The sequence below is a fragment of the Zingiber officinale genome, chromosome 5A (assembly GCF_018446385.1).
Source record: "Zingiber officinale cultivar Zhangliang chromosome 5A, Zo_v1.1, whole genome shotgun sequence".
NCBI lineage: Eukaryota > Viridiplantae > Streptophyta > Magnoliopsida > Zingiberales > Zingiberaceae > Zingiber > Zingiber officinale.
In genome coordinates, this window is record NC_055994.1 from 26,632,278 (window position 1) to 26,646,186 (window position 13,909).

Sequence of the window (13,909 nt, forward strand, 5' to 3'; positions counted from 1 at the left end):
TTTAGATGCCTAAAAATTTAAGAAAATATCTGATTGTACCAATACCCAGCGACTTAATTGAATATTTGATAGATATTTATACCAATTCACTCCTGATTTACTTATTTTTTAGTACATTAATGTTGCTTGTGATTTTAAAATTTGACTTTTTTTAGGCTATATTTCTGGGAACTCTCAACTCAATGAGTGTTTTCTAATCACTCTAGCTTCTAATTCTATAATCAAAGGGTTAAACAAATCAATGCACAATTTAGTTTTCTGAAAAATCCAATGCAGGAATTCATTCGAGACATTCCCCAAACAAGAAGAGCATGGCAACCTGAAGAGATTTTTTTGCCCTTCTTGTATTTAAATTTACAAGAAATAGTTTGTTTTTTAAAGATCCGATCGCATGTTCTTGACAACTGTTTCCTTCCCTCAAATCTTCTCTCTGCTAGGAAAGCTCACCGGCAGTAGTGGTTGGGTTGTTGGACCCTTCGATGACTGCAAAATGGTAGAGGAAATAGGGGATCGCCAACGCCACCGTCGCCGTCCAATAACGCTGCCATATCCGCTGTCGGAGACCAATCGGCACCCTCCACCGAGCTCATAAACAGCAAGTCGTCCTCGCCCATCATCTCCATGTCCTCCACCAGTAGCTCTCCCTCCTCTTCCTCCTCCTCCTCCTCCTCCTCGCCTTCATCGCTGCATTTATTTTGCCGTAGGAGGGTGGAGTCGGAGAGAGGCGCGGTAGGTAAGAGCTCAAGCGCGGTGGTCGTGGACAGAGGACTTGCTTCATGGTTGGCTGCAGGGGTTGTGGGAAGCTTAGGGCGGGTGCTTCCGGCCAGGGAATTTCGGTGGGTGGGCTTGGGGTGTTTGTGCTCGCCGGTGTAGGTGACTATGAACGCCTCCTGGTCCGTCCGGCTCCGTTCCACCTGCTTCCGGGCGGCGCAGTCTTTGGAGCTGCTGCACCTGTAGTATCCTCTGTTTCCGACGTCAAAGTTAGCCCCTTTTTGTTGATTTCTAAGCAATACGAGAACAGAGGAAGTCAGAGGAGCTGCTTAGTTACCGGGGATAAGGCGAGCCTTTGATGGGCTTCTGCCCGTACTTCCGCCATGCCCACATGTCGAAGGAGAGCCCGGCGACGGTGACGTGGCGCACCACCTTCTTCTGTCTGTTTTTCCTGAAATATTATTAAAGATCCAACTTTTATTATGCTAAAAAGTCTCCTCTTTTGAAGGCCATCGGAGAAGAAATCAGCAAAATTTGGGGACGCTTTACCTTCGCCTGGAGCGGGAAATTTGGGAAGCTGGCCGGTCCACTTTTCTGTGGAGTGGTGGTTGGTTTGACTTTGGCTCCACCATGGCGGCAGAGCTCAGAACAGCGGCGGAGAGAGGCGACAAAGAGCCACCTTCTTTCGCCAAGACGCCACTCCGGCTCTCGAATGCTTCCGATATCCTTATACAAGCACCTATTTTCTCGTCCGCCATCACCCAGAGATGCTCTAAGGGTTGTGGAAACTCCCACAGGCTGTTCCTCGTCGCCGGCGCCTCCCCGGACGGCCGGCAGCTCCGCACCACTGCGCTCAGGTCCCAGTCGTCGTCTTCCATCTCCGCCATCAGGAACATCCGCCGCGCTCCGACCACAGCAATAGAAGCGGAGAGCAGGTCGGGAAAGGAAGGAAGAGAGGCTCTGACTTTTTTTTCAGTGGAGTTGACATTTATACAAAATAGTAAGAGCGAAGATTTTGCTAGCATTGGATCCTCCCATTTAGTCAAAGCAAATCCACTCAAAACCGTGTTGGTTTTTCAAGGATCAGAAAAGACGAAGCTCGTTCGCTTATTCGTTGAATTTCCCCATATTTGACTTTGGAAATACGTCAAAGAGGCGAGGAAGAGAGATTCTCGGACAAATAACATGGTGAACTGAAAACACTGAAGAATCACATTGCCGAAGATTTTTTAATTAGAATTTAAACGGTGTAAGGACATGCGCTGTGATTTTAACTACGATTGCACGATCAAATTCATAGCGTGGGGCAGGTGAGGCTAAGCTGTACCAACTCTGCTCTCTTGACCACACTCATAGGTAGACAACACTGCACAAGGTTGACTGAGTCAGAAGAAGCAGCATCTTTCACTGCTACAGCTGGAGATGCGGGAATAAGTCAGAACTCTGAATTATGGGTGCTTTATTACTTTGGAAGATTGTATTCCATTTCCAGGAATGGAAGAGGAAGAACAGAGTAGAGCAGGGTTCGAAAGAGAGAAGACAAGGGCGGCGGCTCTCTCGTCTCGCTGCTGAGCAGACCTTCTCTGCTTCTTGGTTTTGATGGAATGGAGATGCGAGTCGGGGAAGGAGGTGTCATCCGTCAGCTTCTTTTCTGGGGATGGAGCAGGAGGAGGAGCAGCAGCAGTACGTACGACACGGCACCTTGGCGGGCGTACAAAGCCAAGTCAATTGCCGGACGTCGTTGAGTTCCATAAACTCATAAACAAAGACACAACAGAGTGTTTTTTTTTAATATATCGTTAATTTTTAGATGATTAATAAATGGTGAAAACGTTCGAGTGTTTGTTCATTTAATAAAGTCGAGTTTCATGCATGATGCGGATAGACACCTCCGCCTCGCATCCACACCGCTTCTTTCGAATCTGAATTTGATAGAACTTGTGATCGTTCATACGAAACGGATCTCCTACTTCCACGTTAACACTGATCAACGAGGGCTCTGTCTGACCTATCCTTTAAGACTCTATTTGATATACAGGATAACATAAAATTAGATGAGAAAATTTACATATAGTCTCCATTGATAAATATAATTTTATATGTACTCAAAGAAAAAAAAAAATTTACTTCCTAGTCTAATATACTTACCTAATTGCCTCTGATATTTTAAATATAAAAAATCTAAAAATAAGTATAAATCTTTTTAAATTCAGTACATTAAACTAGAATCTAATATATTTTTTATCAAATTGAGTACGATTCTTTTTACACCTCAATTGGATGAAAAATATACTAAATTTTCTTTAAATTATATTCAATTGGATGTAAAATATACTAGATTTTCTTTAAATGATACTCAATTGGATGAAAAATATATTAAATTTTTTTTTCAAATGTTACTGAATTTAGGAGGAATTATATTAAATAAGAAAAAAGTAATACTCAATTTAATAGAAAATATACTCGATTCTAATTTAAAATACTGAATTTAATAGGAATTATACTCATTTTTAGACTATTTATACCTAAAAAATATGAAAGACAATTTTAATAGAAAATATACTCGAATATACTAGATTTTCTTTAAATGATACTCAATTGGATAGAAAATATACTAGATTTTCTTTAAATGATACTTAATTGGATAGAAAATATAGTAGATTTTCTTTTTACATGGTACTGAATTTAGGAGGAATTATATTAAAATAGAAAAAAAAATATATGCTCAATTTAATAGAAAATATACCTGATTCTAATGTAAAGTGTTGAATTTAAGAGGAATTATACTCATTTTTTGACCTTTTATACCTAAAAAATTTGAGGGACAATTAGGTCACAATATTTGCATGAGGGAGTTGAAGCAAATAAAACTTTGCATGCAGGGAGTGTAAACAAAATTTTTTATGAGTGGAGATTGCATGCAAAATTCAAGTTGTGATTGGGGATTTTTCTCCACTTTACTTAAATTCTTAGATTGATTAGGATAGGATTAACGATAAGATAAATAATTTCTTTTAGGTCAAGATATTATGAATACAATTTTTAATCATCCATAATCCTATCCCTAATTAATTCTACCAAACGCTTGATTACAATTTTTTTACAAATATAATTCTATTCTATCATGCATACCAAAGGGAGCGTAAATAGGGATGTAAACGAGCCGAGCCGAGCCAAGCTTTGGGGTATTCAAGCTTGTTTGATAAGGTAACCGAGCCGAGCCGAGCCGAGCTTAAAATGAACCAAGCTTTTGAAATGAGTGTTCAAGCTTGGCTTGATTTATTTTTTATGAGCTTGAGTTTGTTTGAAGCTTGGCTTGAGTTTGGTTCATTTAGATGTTATCAAGCTCTCAATTCAAGCTTGGCTTGAGCTTGGTTCGAGCTTGGTTCATTTAGATGTTATCGAGTTTTCAATTCAAGCTTGTTTGATTGTTTGAAACTTTTAGTTATTTGATTGGTTATTGAGCTTGGAAATTTAAATTTATTTATTTATTTTATTTTATTTTATTATTTATTTAGCATATTGAAAAGAGTTTTATTAATGAATATGGTTCGTGAACATTGTTCACGAACGTTGTTCACGAACGTTGTTCACGAACATTGTTCACGAACGTTGTTCACGAACATTGTTCACGAACGTTGTTCACGAACGTTGTTCACGAACATTGTTCACGAACGTTGTTCACGAACATTGTTCACGAACGTTGTTCACGAACGTTAACGAGCTAAACACATATGTGTTCAAGCTTGTTTGTTTAGCTTAACGAGCTGTTCAAGCTTGTTTGTTTAATCAATCTTGTGTATATTGAACGAACATAAACAAGCTCTTACCAAGCCAAACACCAAGCTTGTTCACGAACGCTTGGTTCATTTACAGCCCTAAGCGTAAAAGTCAAGTAAAGACGAAGTTGGAAAAAGAAAATATTACTTCATCAGCTTGAGAAAAGAGAAATTTAACATATCAACTTCATGAAAAATGAGAAGCACTTAAGCAACTTAAATGACTTTCTCTGCACATACCTCCCTTTATATACTAGTGAAATAATGGAGACTGTCATGAGTAGGGATGTAAATGAATCAAGTCACTCGTTAGTATTGGACATTGAGAGGAGACGAAGGGGCGTTGCTTCCCCTTCATCTCCCCTTTGTGCAAACGTCAAGGAGACGAAGGGGCGTCCTTTCCCCTTCGTCTTCCTTTTTCATCTTATAAAAGGCGTCCAAGATAAGAGATGAGCAAGGAAAAAGGGAAGGTGATCAGAGAAGGCAAGCAAAGGTGTGAGGTGAGTGTGCGAGCAAAAGAGAACGTCCTGGGCTCTGGGATTTGACTCGTGAACCTTCAAGTGATTTCCAGCTACCCGTGATCGTGCTTCCGACAGTGCCAACTTCTTCGCCGATATCTTCTGTGGTTTCTTCGGGAGATCAATGTGAGTGATTACAACAAGATTTAATTCTTTGTTCCATGTTCTAAATTACAACAGTTAGCTATTCGAAACTCGATTCGATAAAAGTTCATTTGAGATCGTTTAATGAGGCTCGTTAAGATAAACAAACCAAGCTCAACCTTTACAATACTCGCTCGTTAGCTCGTGAACACGTTCGTTAAGCTAATGAATCAACTTCTAAATAAAAAAAAAATAATTTTGATATTAAACTTATAAATTTTACATTTTACTTATGAAAAATATAGACAAATATATTAAATTTGTTTATTAGAATAAAATTATAAATTTTGATAAAAAAAATATTATAATTTTCTCTAAATATATAATTTAGTTTTTAGTGAATATTTAAATTTATAATTTATATTTATTAAGCTTGTTTAGGCTCGATAAAAGCTCGAATAAGCTCGTGAGCCATGAATATGTTTGTTAAATAAAACTCGAACTCAGTTCAATTATAAAAAAATTAATATTAAATATTTCAGAGTTCGACTCGGCTTGATTCAATTACACCCTTAGTCATGAGTATAAACAAGTGGTCAAAGACTTGATGGTGTAAGACTACCACTACCTTATGTAGGGGCATGATCTGCACACAGGGCGCCCCCACGGGTCATCCGAGATGGTAAGTGGTGGCATGCTTGCCACATGAGGTCGCGGGGTCAAACCGCAGGGCTGTCGGGGCGTAAATCCCTGGACCCTATGCAACTCACCCCACCACCACTTGCCCTCTCAGTTGCCGTGATTTACCTCCCTCGTGATGACCTAGGGTCGGGTGCGACAGGTGAGCTGGGGGTGAGCGATTTCGCCTTTTGCAACATGATCTGCACACAGGACGTGCTCAAGTATGAGTCTAAGGTTGACTTCCTCTCACAATGTAGGAAAGCTCTGCATGTCCTGACATCAACCTTCTCTTTGATTGATCCCATCAAATTCATGCTTAAGGAATTACTGCTCTTGTCAGGCACATACTTAAAAAATCATCAAGTAAGAATGATTAGATTTAATATATGAAGGGGTTGGGTCCGGGAGATACATCCCCGAGCGAATATATTTTCGTAGCTTGGACCAACATGCTGAAAAGTGAAAACGTTCTCAGAAGACAATACTCTTGTATAATTAGCTAGTAATGAAATGGTAGAGTAATTTCAATCAGTCTCTATTGTGTACGAACTGTAAATATACGAGCGTCGTCAAGTAATAAAAAATATCAATCCCATAAGGATGCTAGATTAAGTATTGATTGAATTCGTGAAACAAATTATCTAAAAAATTATAATTTGTGTGAGTTGAGAGAGTATTGTGAGAGAGAGAGAGTTGAGAGAGGCGGAGAGCAAGCAAGCGAATGAGGAAGAAGTTTAGATTGGGGGGAAATGATCTTAGGATTTCAGTTTCGCTACGATGATTATTGACATCCTAAGTATTGTTTACTTTAGTATTTCTATATATGTTTGTTTGTATGTAGATGGATCTATTCTAAGATACTAATATAGACTTTTAGAATTATACTGGCATGCTTACCTAAACGTGATGTCTACTTTCAAGGCGGCATTATTAATATGACCGCTTTCTCAATGAGGCCCATGTCATGATGACTCGATGGCCCCCTCCTTGCCTTCTTTTACTTCATGACGTTAAATTGGGGTAAACCCATTAGGTTCTGTAAACCCAATGGTGCCCCTGTTGGGGGGAAACGTCATACCCTTGTGATGTTTTGACATCCTTTCATGGCCAACTCTACATCTCAAACATTTATGGGTCAGATATTTGGGTTCACCTTTCAGTCCTTCCCCTCATCCTGTGATTCGGACCATGGAATAAACATGCCATGCAATATGAAAAGATAAACAAATACTTAATTGATTGTCAACAATTACATCGTGTTACTCTCTAATCCTAAAATATGAAGAACAACTCCATAGAGATGAAGTTACAATCGAAAGACATAAAAAAAAGCAATCTACAACTCCAACTAAGAAATGAGAGAAGAACAAGCTTATCGAGATAGTTGTTGGTCTTCAAAAGGAACTCCAAGCTCCAATTGTTGGACAGATCACTTCAACGGCTCTTGGAACAACAACTCGAGGGTTTCCTAGAATAGGAAAAAGCCTCCTTGAGTTAGAAGGCTTATTGGGCTTTTATAGCCCTTTCAATTATTAAAAACGGTTGGAAATCACCCAACAGTTGAGGTAGAATTACTGTGGCACGACCTGTCCATGTTTCACTTTGGGAAGAAAAGCATAGTCGTGCTTGGGGGGCACATTGTGGCTGACCCGGTGTTTAGTTTTTGGAGTGAAAATCACGGTCGTGCCTAGGGGGCACATTGATGAAAGGCACGACCTTGCCAGGGGCACGGTCTACTTGTATCCAATTTGGTGGTCAAAAGTACGATGGTTCTTGGTAAGCACTGTCGTGTTTGTCCAAATGTTCATTTCTATGGAGAAAAGTACGATCATGATTGAGAGGCACGAATGTGTATGGTGAGTCCTAGTTGTAGCTATCATGCTATAGAGGAAAGCATAGTCGTGCTTGAGAGGAATGACCATGTCGAATGTTGGAAACAACATTTTTGCTTCATTCTTTGATTAACTTTGGCCAAAGGAACACGATCATGTCTTGGGATATGGCTAGAGCGTGTTCTTTATTGTAGCTTCTCATTCCAATGCTTAATTACTCCATTTTTGCTCCGGATATGCATCCTATTAAAGAAAAAAAAAAATACAAAAGCAGATCTCTGAATGAAAATAGTGAAAATAATAATAAAAAAAAAGTATATGCGAGTATGCGAAATATATGCTAATGAGATGACACAGAATGTATGTTAAACAATTCTAAAAAAATCATGTAAAAAATATATACATCAATAGTCCTAGACTTGAACTTTTATTTGTCCTCAATGAAAACCTGCAAACTAGACTTATATGTGTGATTCATGTATCATAATCCCTAGTGAATCAGTTTAATCCTATCATGTAGTTTCACTAATGAGCAAGATAACTGAATTATCTTAGTGTGGCCTAACTAAAAGTCCTTCATGCTTAGCGTAAAGAGTGACTCAACTATTTCTAGATTCAATTTCCAATTCTCGTCATCTAACTGTGTTCCTAATGCTTCCAACGTTAGACACTTATCTACTACACGCAAGGTTCATTCCCCCACAAAAGTGCTATGCATCATCTACATAAAGTCTCAAAGATTACTCAGTATTAAGGAAAACATAATAAATATTTTCTTAGTAACATAACTTGGTCTCAAAGGGCTACCTTGTTAGTTTCTACTCACGATGACTATTTTTATCTCATATTCTCTTTTTTCTCTTTTTTTTTCAAGGTGATATGCTTTGAACAACTTTCTTAATTTCTTTCTTTCTTTCCATTTTTTCTGGAATTTTAATTTTTCTCAATGAGTACCATGATCCGAGTTTATCTAGTAACCAAATTACAATTGAGAGATCACCTAGGAAATAAGAGTACTAGTCTAATGCTATGAATCATGACTATTTTCAGATGTATTACTATCAAAATCAAGCACAAATGTAAAGAGATCCTAAACAACTAGGCCAACAATAAAACTCTTACAGTAAAAACGCTACTCAAGTCATGCTACTACTGATAGAAGAAAAGAGATTGCTAAGCATACTAACAAATTACACAAGAACATTAAGTATATTATGCTAATGTCATGCTATAAGAAACAAACAAGTGATGATGACATATAGACATGATCAAAAAGAAAAAATTTATGATACAAGGCAAAAAAGAAACATGGCAAAAAAAAAAAAAGAAATATGACAAAACAAAAAACTAATAAAGTCTAAACTAAAAACTAACTAACCATGTATATACATCCTCATACTTAGATTTTTCATTATTCCAATAAAAATAAGCAAGCTAATCTCGACCATGAGGAAATCTAAGTAACCGAGGGAGATTACCTAAACATTAATAGTAACGATAGAGGCAATCAATTTTCCAAGTTGTCGTCTCCATAGAGGTTCGATGTTCATCCTCTCTTCTCTATCTTGTTCCTATTGTCCAAAGTAATTTGTGGCTTGGTTGAAGAAGATGTTCATCCTCTAAAGGCGACGTCACACATCTTGCTATTGCTCATTCGTCATGTGCCTCTGCTCCTCCAAGAGATTTTTGTGCTCAGCATGTTCCTCATGGATGGTGTCAAAGGAGGCTCGGAAGTCAGAGAAATTAAACCTAGAATGACTTGCAAAAGAATCAAAATCAAAGGCGTGTCTAATAGGTACGATTCTAGAGGATGAAGGTCGAGGGTGTTCCATGGGGTGGGGGCTTGTGTGGTATATCAGTTATGACCCAATTATCATGATTTTTTATTAAGGTTCACTCAAGATTTTGTAATATAATGGGAAGTCTATATTTCTAAAGTAATTCATAACCATCCTCATCCTTAACAATCATTTTCATAGTCAAACAGCTATAAGATCAATTCTCAAGCTACCGTGAACAATCTCAAGTTCATAGATCACATCTTAGGATCACGACTATATGAGTAATCAGGCCACCAAAAACTATAGTTCTCATTGGGGTTTTTCCAATTTCAACAAGGCGATGGATAAAATGGGACCTTGTATCGATATTAACACTATAGATTATAATCCACAGACAAAATAATTCACTCTTTCTTACCATACTTTTGCCATCTCTATGATTAAAGATGGTATGACTCATGACTCGGTGGAAATAGCAGGAGATTAAATTTTGAAGGCTTGTGGCTTTGGCTAGGGAGGGGTCATATTATTGTTTCCAATCTACAATATCCTCCCAAAAGATTTACTATTAAAAGTTTTAGGAAATCTCCTCTATCCTACATAAGTAAAACCATAACACATGTTAAATTCCTCTAAAGTCCACTCATAATCCCTATTAAACATATAAAAATTTACTTTTCTCTCCTGAGAGCCTTCTCCAATTAAAACATTTGCATCAACTGAACTCAAGGATTATCCTAGGGTAGGTGAGATATCTCAAATTCATCAAATCATCCCAACATATTCGATTGATCATCCAATAAACACAATCTTTAGTATTTCTAAGGCATGGCCATCAATGTATATAGTAGAAACAATCTTACTCTTAGCAAGTATATTAAAATGAGATTTTTTATCACTATCTCTAAAAATAATACTGCAAGAGCTATTGTTACCATCATCACATGCCTTTTGTTTTTCCTTGTCTTTGGTTTTGTCCTTTCCTTGTCTATGTCACCCCTACTCAATCCATCTCTATGTCGAAGTCTCTTAAGCATTTGAAATTTTAAAGAAATAGTTGACAAGAAAAAGTTAAGAAAAGGGGGTTAGGCTTAAGAAAATGTGATAAAAGAATTAGAGGAGAATATTCCTTCTCTTGAAGATGAAAGAGCAGTTTACTTGAGGAGAGGGGAGAGAAGGGAACAAGAGAATGCTTATAGGCTTGGGTTTAAGGTTGGGGAAGAAGGAGAGAAGAAGAAGAAGAAGGTTTCTTCCTTGGCAGGAAGGGAGAAGAGAAACCTAGGGTTTCTTGGGAACCAAAGCTTCTTAAAGATAGGAAAGAGGAGGAAGCCCAAATTAAGGATGTTGGAGAGGGTTAGGATCTCATGATCATGAGTTGGAGGAGGAAGAAGAGAGGTTTGAAGGAAGAGGGTTGCGACCTCAAAAGAGGATTTTAAAACCTTGGTTCAGGCATGACACGATCGTGCCTGGGAGGCACAACCTGCCATGATTGATTCTGTGGTCATTTGGACCGTCATACTTGAGAGGCACAATAGTGTTGATTTTTTATTTTTATTTTTGAAATACACAGAGGCATAATTGTGTTTGGCTCAAATCGTGCAAGCAAAAACGTGTCTAGGAAGCACGACCACCCATGTCTCTTTTTGGGCAAGGAGGCATGACCATGTCTAGGAAGCATGGTTGTTGGGATCGGTTGAGCTAGAGGGGGGTGAATAATTTGCTTCGATTTCTTGATTTTCTTAGTTTACACAGCGAAAAGTTTGAAGCAATGCTAACTCCTTGAATTTACTTGATATCTACATCCTTAAGGAGGTTACTAGTCCAAGGATCTACACCACAGTCACTCTTCCACTATGGAACCTCTCCTTCTCGAAACTACGCCAAAGGTAGAGAAACCTGATGCGCATAGATTATATACACTTTTATGCATATTTTGACACGCATTTACGTACTTAATTTGTACTTGTTCTATGTATTTTTACACCTCTTATTATATTTGTAGCACAATTACTCTTCTTTATCGAAGATCTACTCTTTGTATGTTTTGTTGCTAATAGGGTGTGCTTTTGGAGCAAAAACGGTGTTGGTAGATGATTCGAAGAAAAACGAAGACAAAGGAGTTTAACTGTGTGGAATCCACGTGACTGTCCAATTTACTAGAGGTAGAGAAGATTCAGGTCGTGTGATCCCACAAGGTTGTGCTAGGAAATAGAAAAGGAGACAGCTCTAGCCATGTGGATTCACACGGCCATGTGAGGTCTCTAAAGAGCAAGAAGAGTATGGTTATGTGAAGTCTCCAGAGAGCAAGAAGAGCATGGCCGTGTGATTTCACACGGCCGTGTGAGATTTCCAAAAGACAAGAATACTATGGTCGTGTGAATCCACACGGTCGTGCTACCTAACCAGAGGCTAAGTAGAGGCTAGCCGTGTGGATGCCACATAGCCGTGGCATGGGCGGTGCCAATCCCGTGGCTAACACTATTTAGAGGGGTTCCTTCCCCTTTCTAAAAGGGAGGAAGGTTCTCCTTTTGGAAGATCCATCTTGGTTTCAATCTACCCCTTCTCTGACCTCTGTTCAACAATCTGGAGCCATTTTTGTCATCTCATCAACTCTAGGGGCAAGGAGTGGATCCAAAGATCACTCAATGCATCGGATAAGCTTCTTTCCCTTTCTTCTTCTAGTTTGGGTTTGGATACTTTTAATTCTTATATCTTTGGAATCTTTCCTCCGTGTTATGGAGTAGATTTAATGTTCTAAGATTAAGGAAGTAATTGTGATATGGATTGATATAAGAACTCATAGATATATCAATTTCCTATCTATATGACATTTTTATGTATTGTATTTATTTAATCTTATGTGTATGAATTGTGTTTGAGCTTAATTCATATATTTAATTGAATATTTGTAGAATTGTTCATCTTATAGGGGGAGTGTCATAGTCGTATACCGAGGAGCCCTAGTGACAAAGGTATCCCGTTATCGGACGTCTAGAGTATTACCTTAAAATGAGAAGCAATTCTCCACATGGAAATAGGGAATTGGGCATAATGGTTGTTTCTATTTCTACGTTAATGAGTGCTAGTGTATTCTTATGATTTATGATCAAGAGGCCCTAGTGATAGGGGTATATCGTTACCAAAATTCATAAGAATCACTTCCCTTCAGTAGCGTATAATATGAAGCTAACTTCCTCAAGTGCATAGGAATTGATGGTAGGCGATATGTGATTCATGCTACATCAATTAGCATCATAATGAAACGGAACCCCTAGAATGTTTCCCAAGCCAAGTTCTCCAATATCTTTCCTCTTTCCTCTTTCTCTTTCTCTTCTCATTTACTTCTCTTCTCTTAGTGCATAGCTCTCATCCCTCGATTGTTTAGCTAATTCGTCGTGAGGAATCACTAGTGCTTATAACCAGTGTTCATGAGATCGTTAATCTTTTATTATTTGACAACACTCATGCACTTGCGGGCTCACATCAAGTTTTTGGCGTCGTTACCGGAGGTTGTCTTATAATATTAGTTGATAACCGCTTGAGTTAGTCTAAATTTATTTTCTTTTTCATATTGTAAATATTTTTGCAATTTTGGTTTTCGTAGATAACTAGCAATTTAAATTCAACACATTGAGCTTTCTGTATTTTGTTTTATTTTTCACTTCTATACATGAAAACTTTATTTTTCTTTACATTTGAATTTTGTTATTGGAATTCAAGAAACCTTACTTTTGCATGCGAAGATCTAATCTTGTAGGAGATCTATTTATACTTGATCCTGAGATTGATAGAATCTATCATAGAAGAAGAAACCTGCAAGGAGAATAAGCATAATTTGAAATGGCAAACAAACCTATTAAGGATTATGCAGCACCATATGCTCATGGGCTTCGGTATAGAATTATCAGACCCTTTATTAAAGCTAATAATTTTGAGATAAAGCTGATAGTGATCCACATGGTACAGCAAAATCAATTTGGGGGAGCACCATATGAAGACCCAAATCAGCATTTAGAGGTATTTTATGAGATATGTGGGACAATGAAAATGAACAGAGTTCCAGTTGAAGCAGTGAGATTATTATTATTTGGTTTCTCCTTGAGGCATAGAGTCAAGCTGTGGCTCACTTCTATGCCTACAAATAGCATCATATCATGGAAGTAGTGCGAACAATTATTCCTTAACAAATTCTATCCACCAAGTAAAACCGCACACATGTCGAATTTGATTGCAAGTTTCAGAAAAGCTGATACAGAGTCTCTATATGAAGCTTGGGATAGATTCAAGAATATGCTCAGACTTTGCCCCCACCATGGACTTGAGAAATGTTTAGTCATCCACACCTTTTATAACGGCATCAATTACCACACTAAAGTGTCTTTTGATTCTGCTGCTAAGGGGCATTAATGAACAAAGGACATGATGAAGCCAAGGAAATAATAGCGAGTGTGGCTCTTAGCCATCATTAGTGAGCGTCTGAAAGAAGTGAAAGCTCCTTTTCTAGAAACCCAGCTAAGTCATTA

At 38.1% G+C, this 13,909-nt stretch overlaps 1 protein-coding gene and 1 pseudogene across 1 annotated transcript; both read right to left on the reverse strand.

Moving 5' to 3' along the window:
* Positions 1–386: 386 nt before the first annotated feature.
* LOC121982715 (probable WRKY transcription factor 27) lies at positions 387–1,716 on the reverse strand. Its single transcript, XM_042535816.1, has 3 exons — positions 1,261–1,716; positions 1,049–1,162; positions 387–963 (listed from the first exon to the last, which is right to left on the reverse strand). The coding sequence occupies exons 1-3, from the start codon at positions 1,605–1,607 to the stop codon at positions 444–446; spliced, it is 981 nt and encodes a 326-aa protein (XP_042391750.1). The 5' UTR covers positions 1,608–1,716; the 3' UTR covers positions 387–443.
* An 11,903-nt stretch (positions 1,717–13,619) lies between these two features.
* On the reverse strand, positions 13,620–13,705 carry LOC121983611 (annotated as a pseudogene).
* Positions 13,706–13,909: the final 204 nt, after the last annotated feature.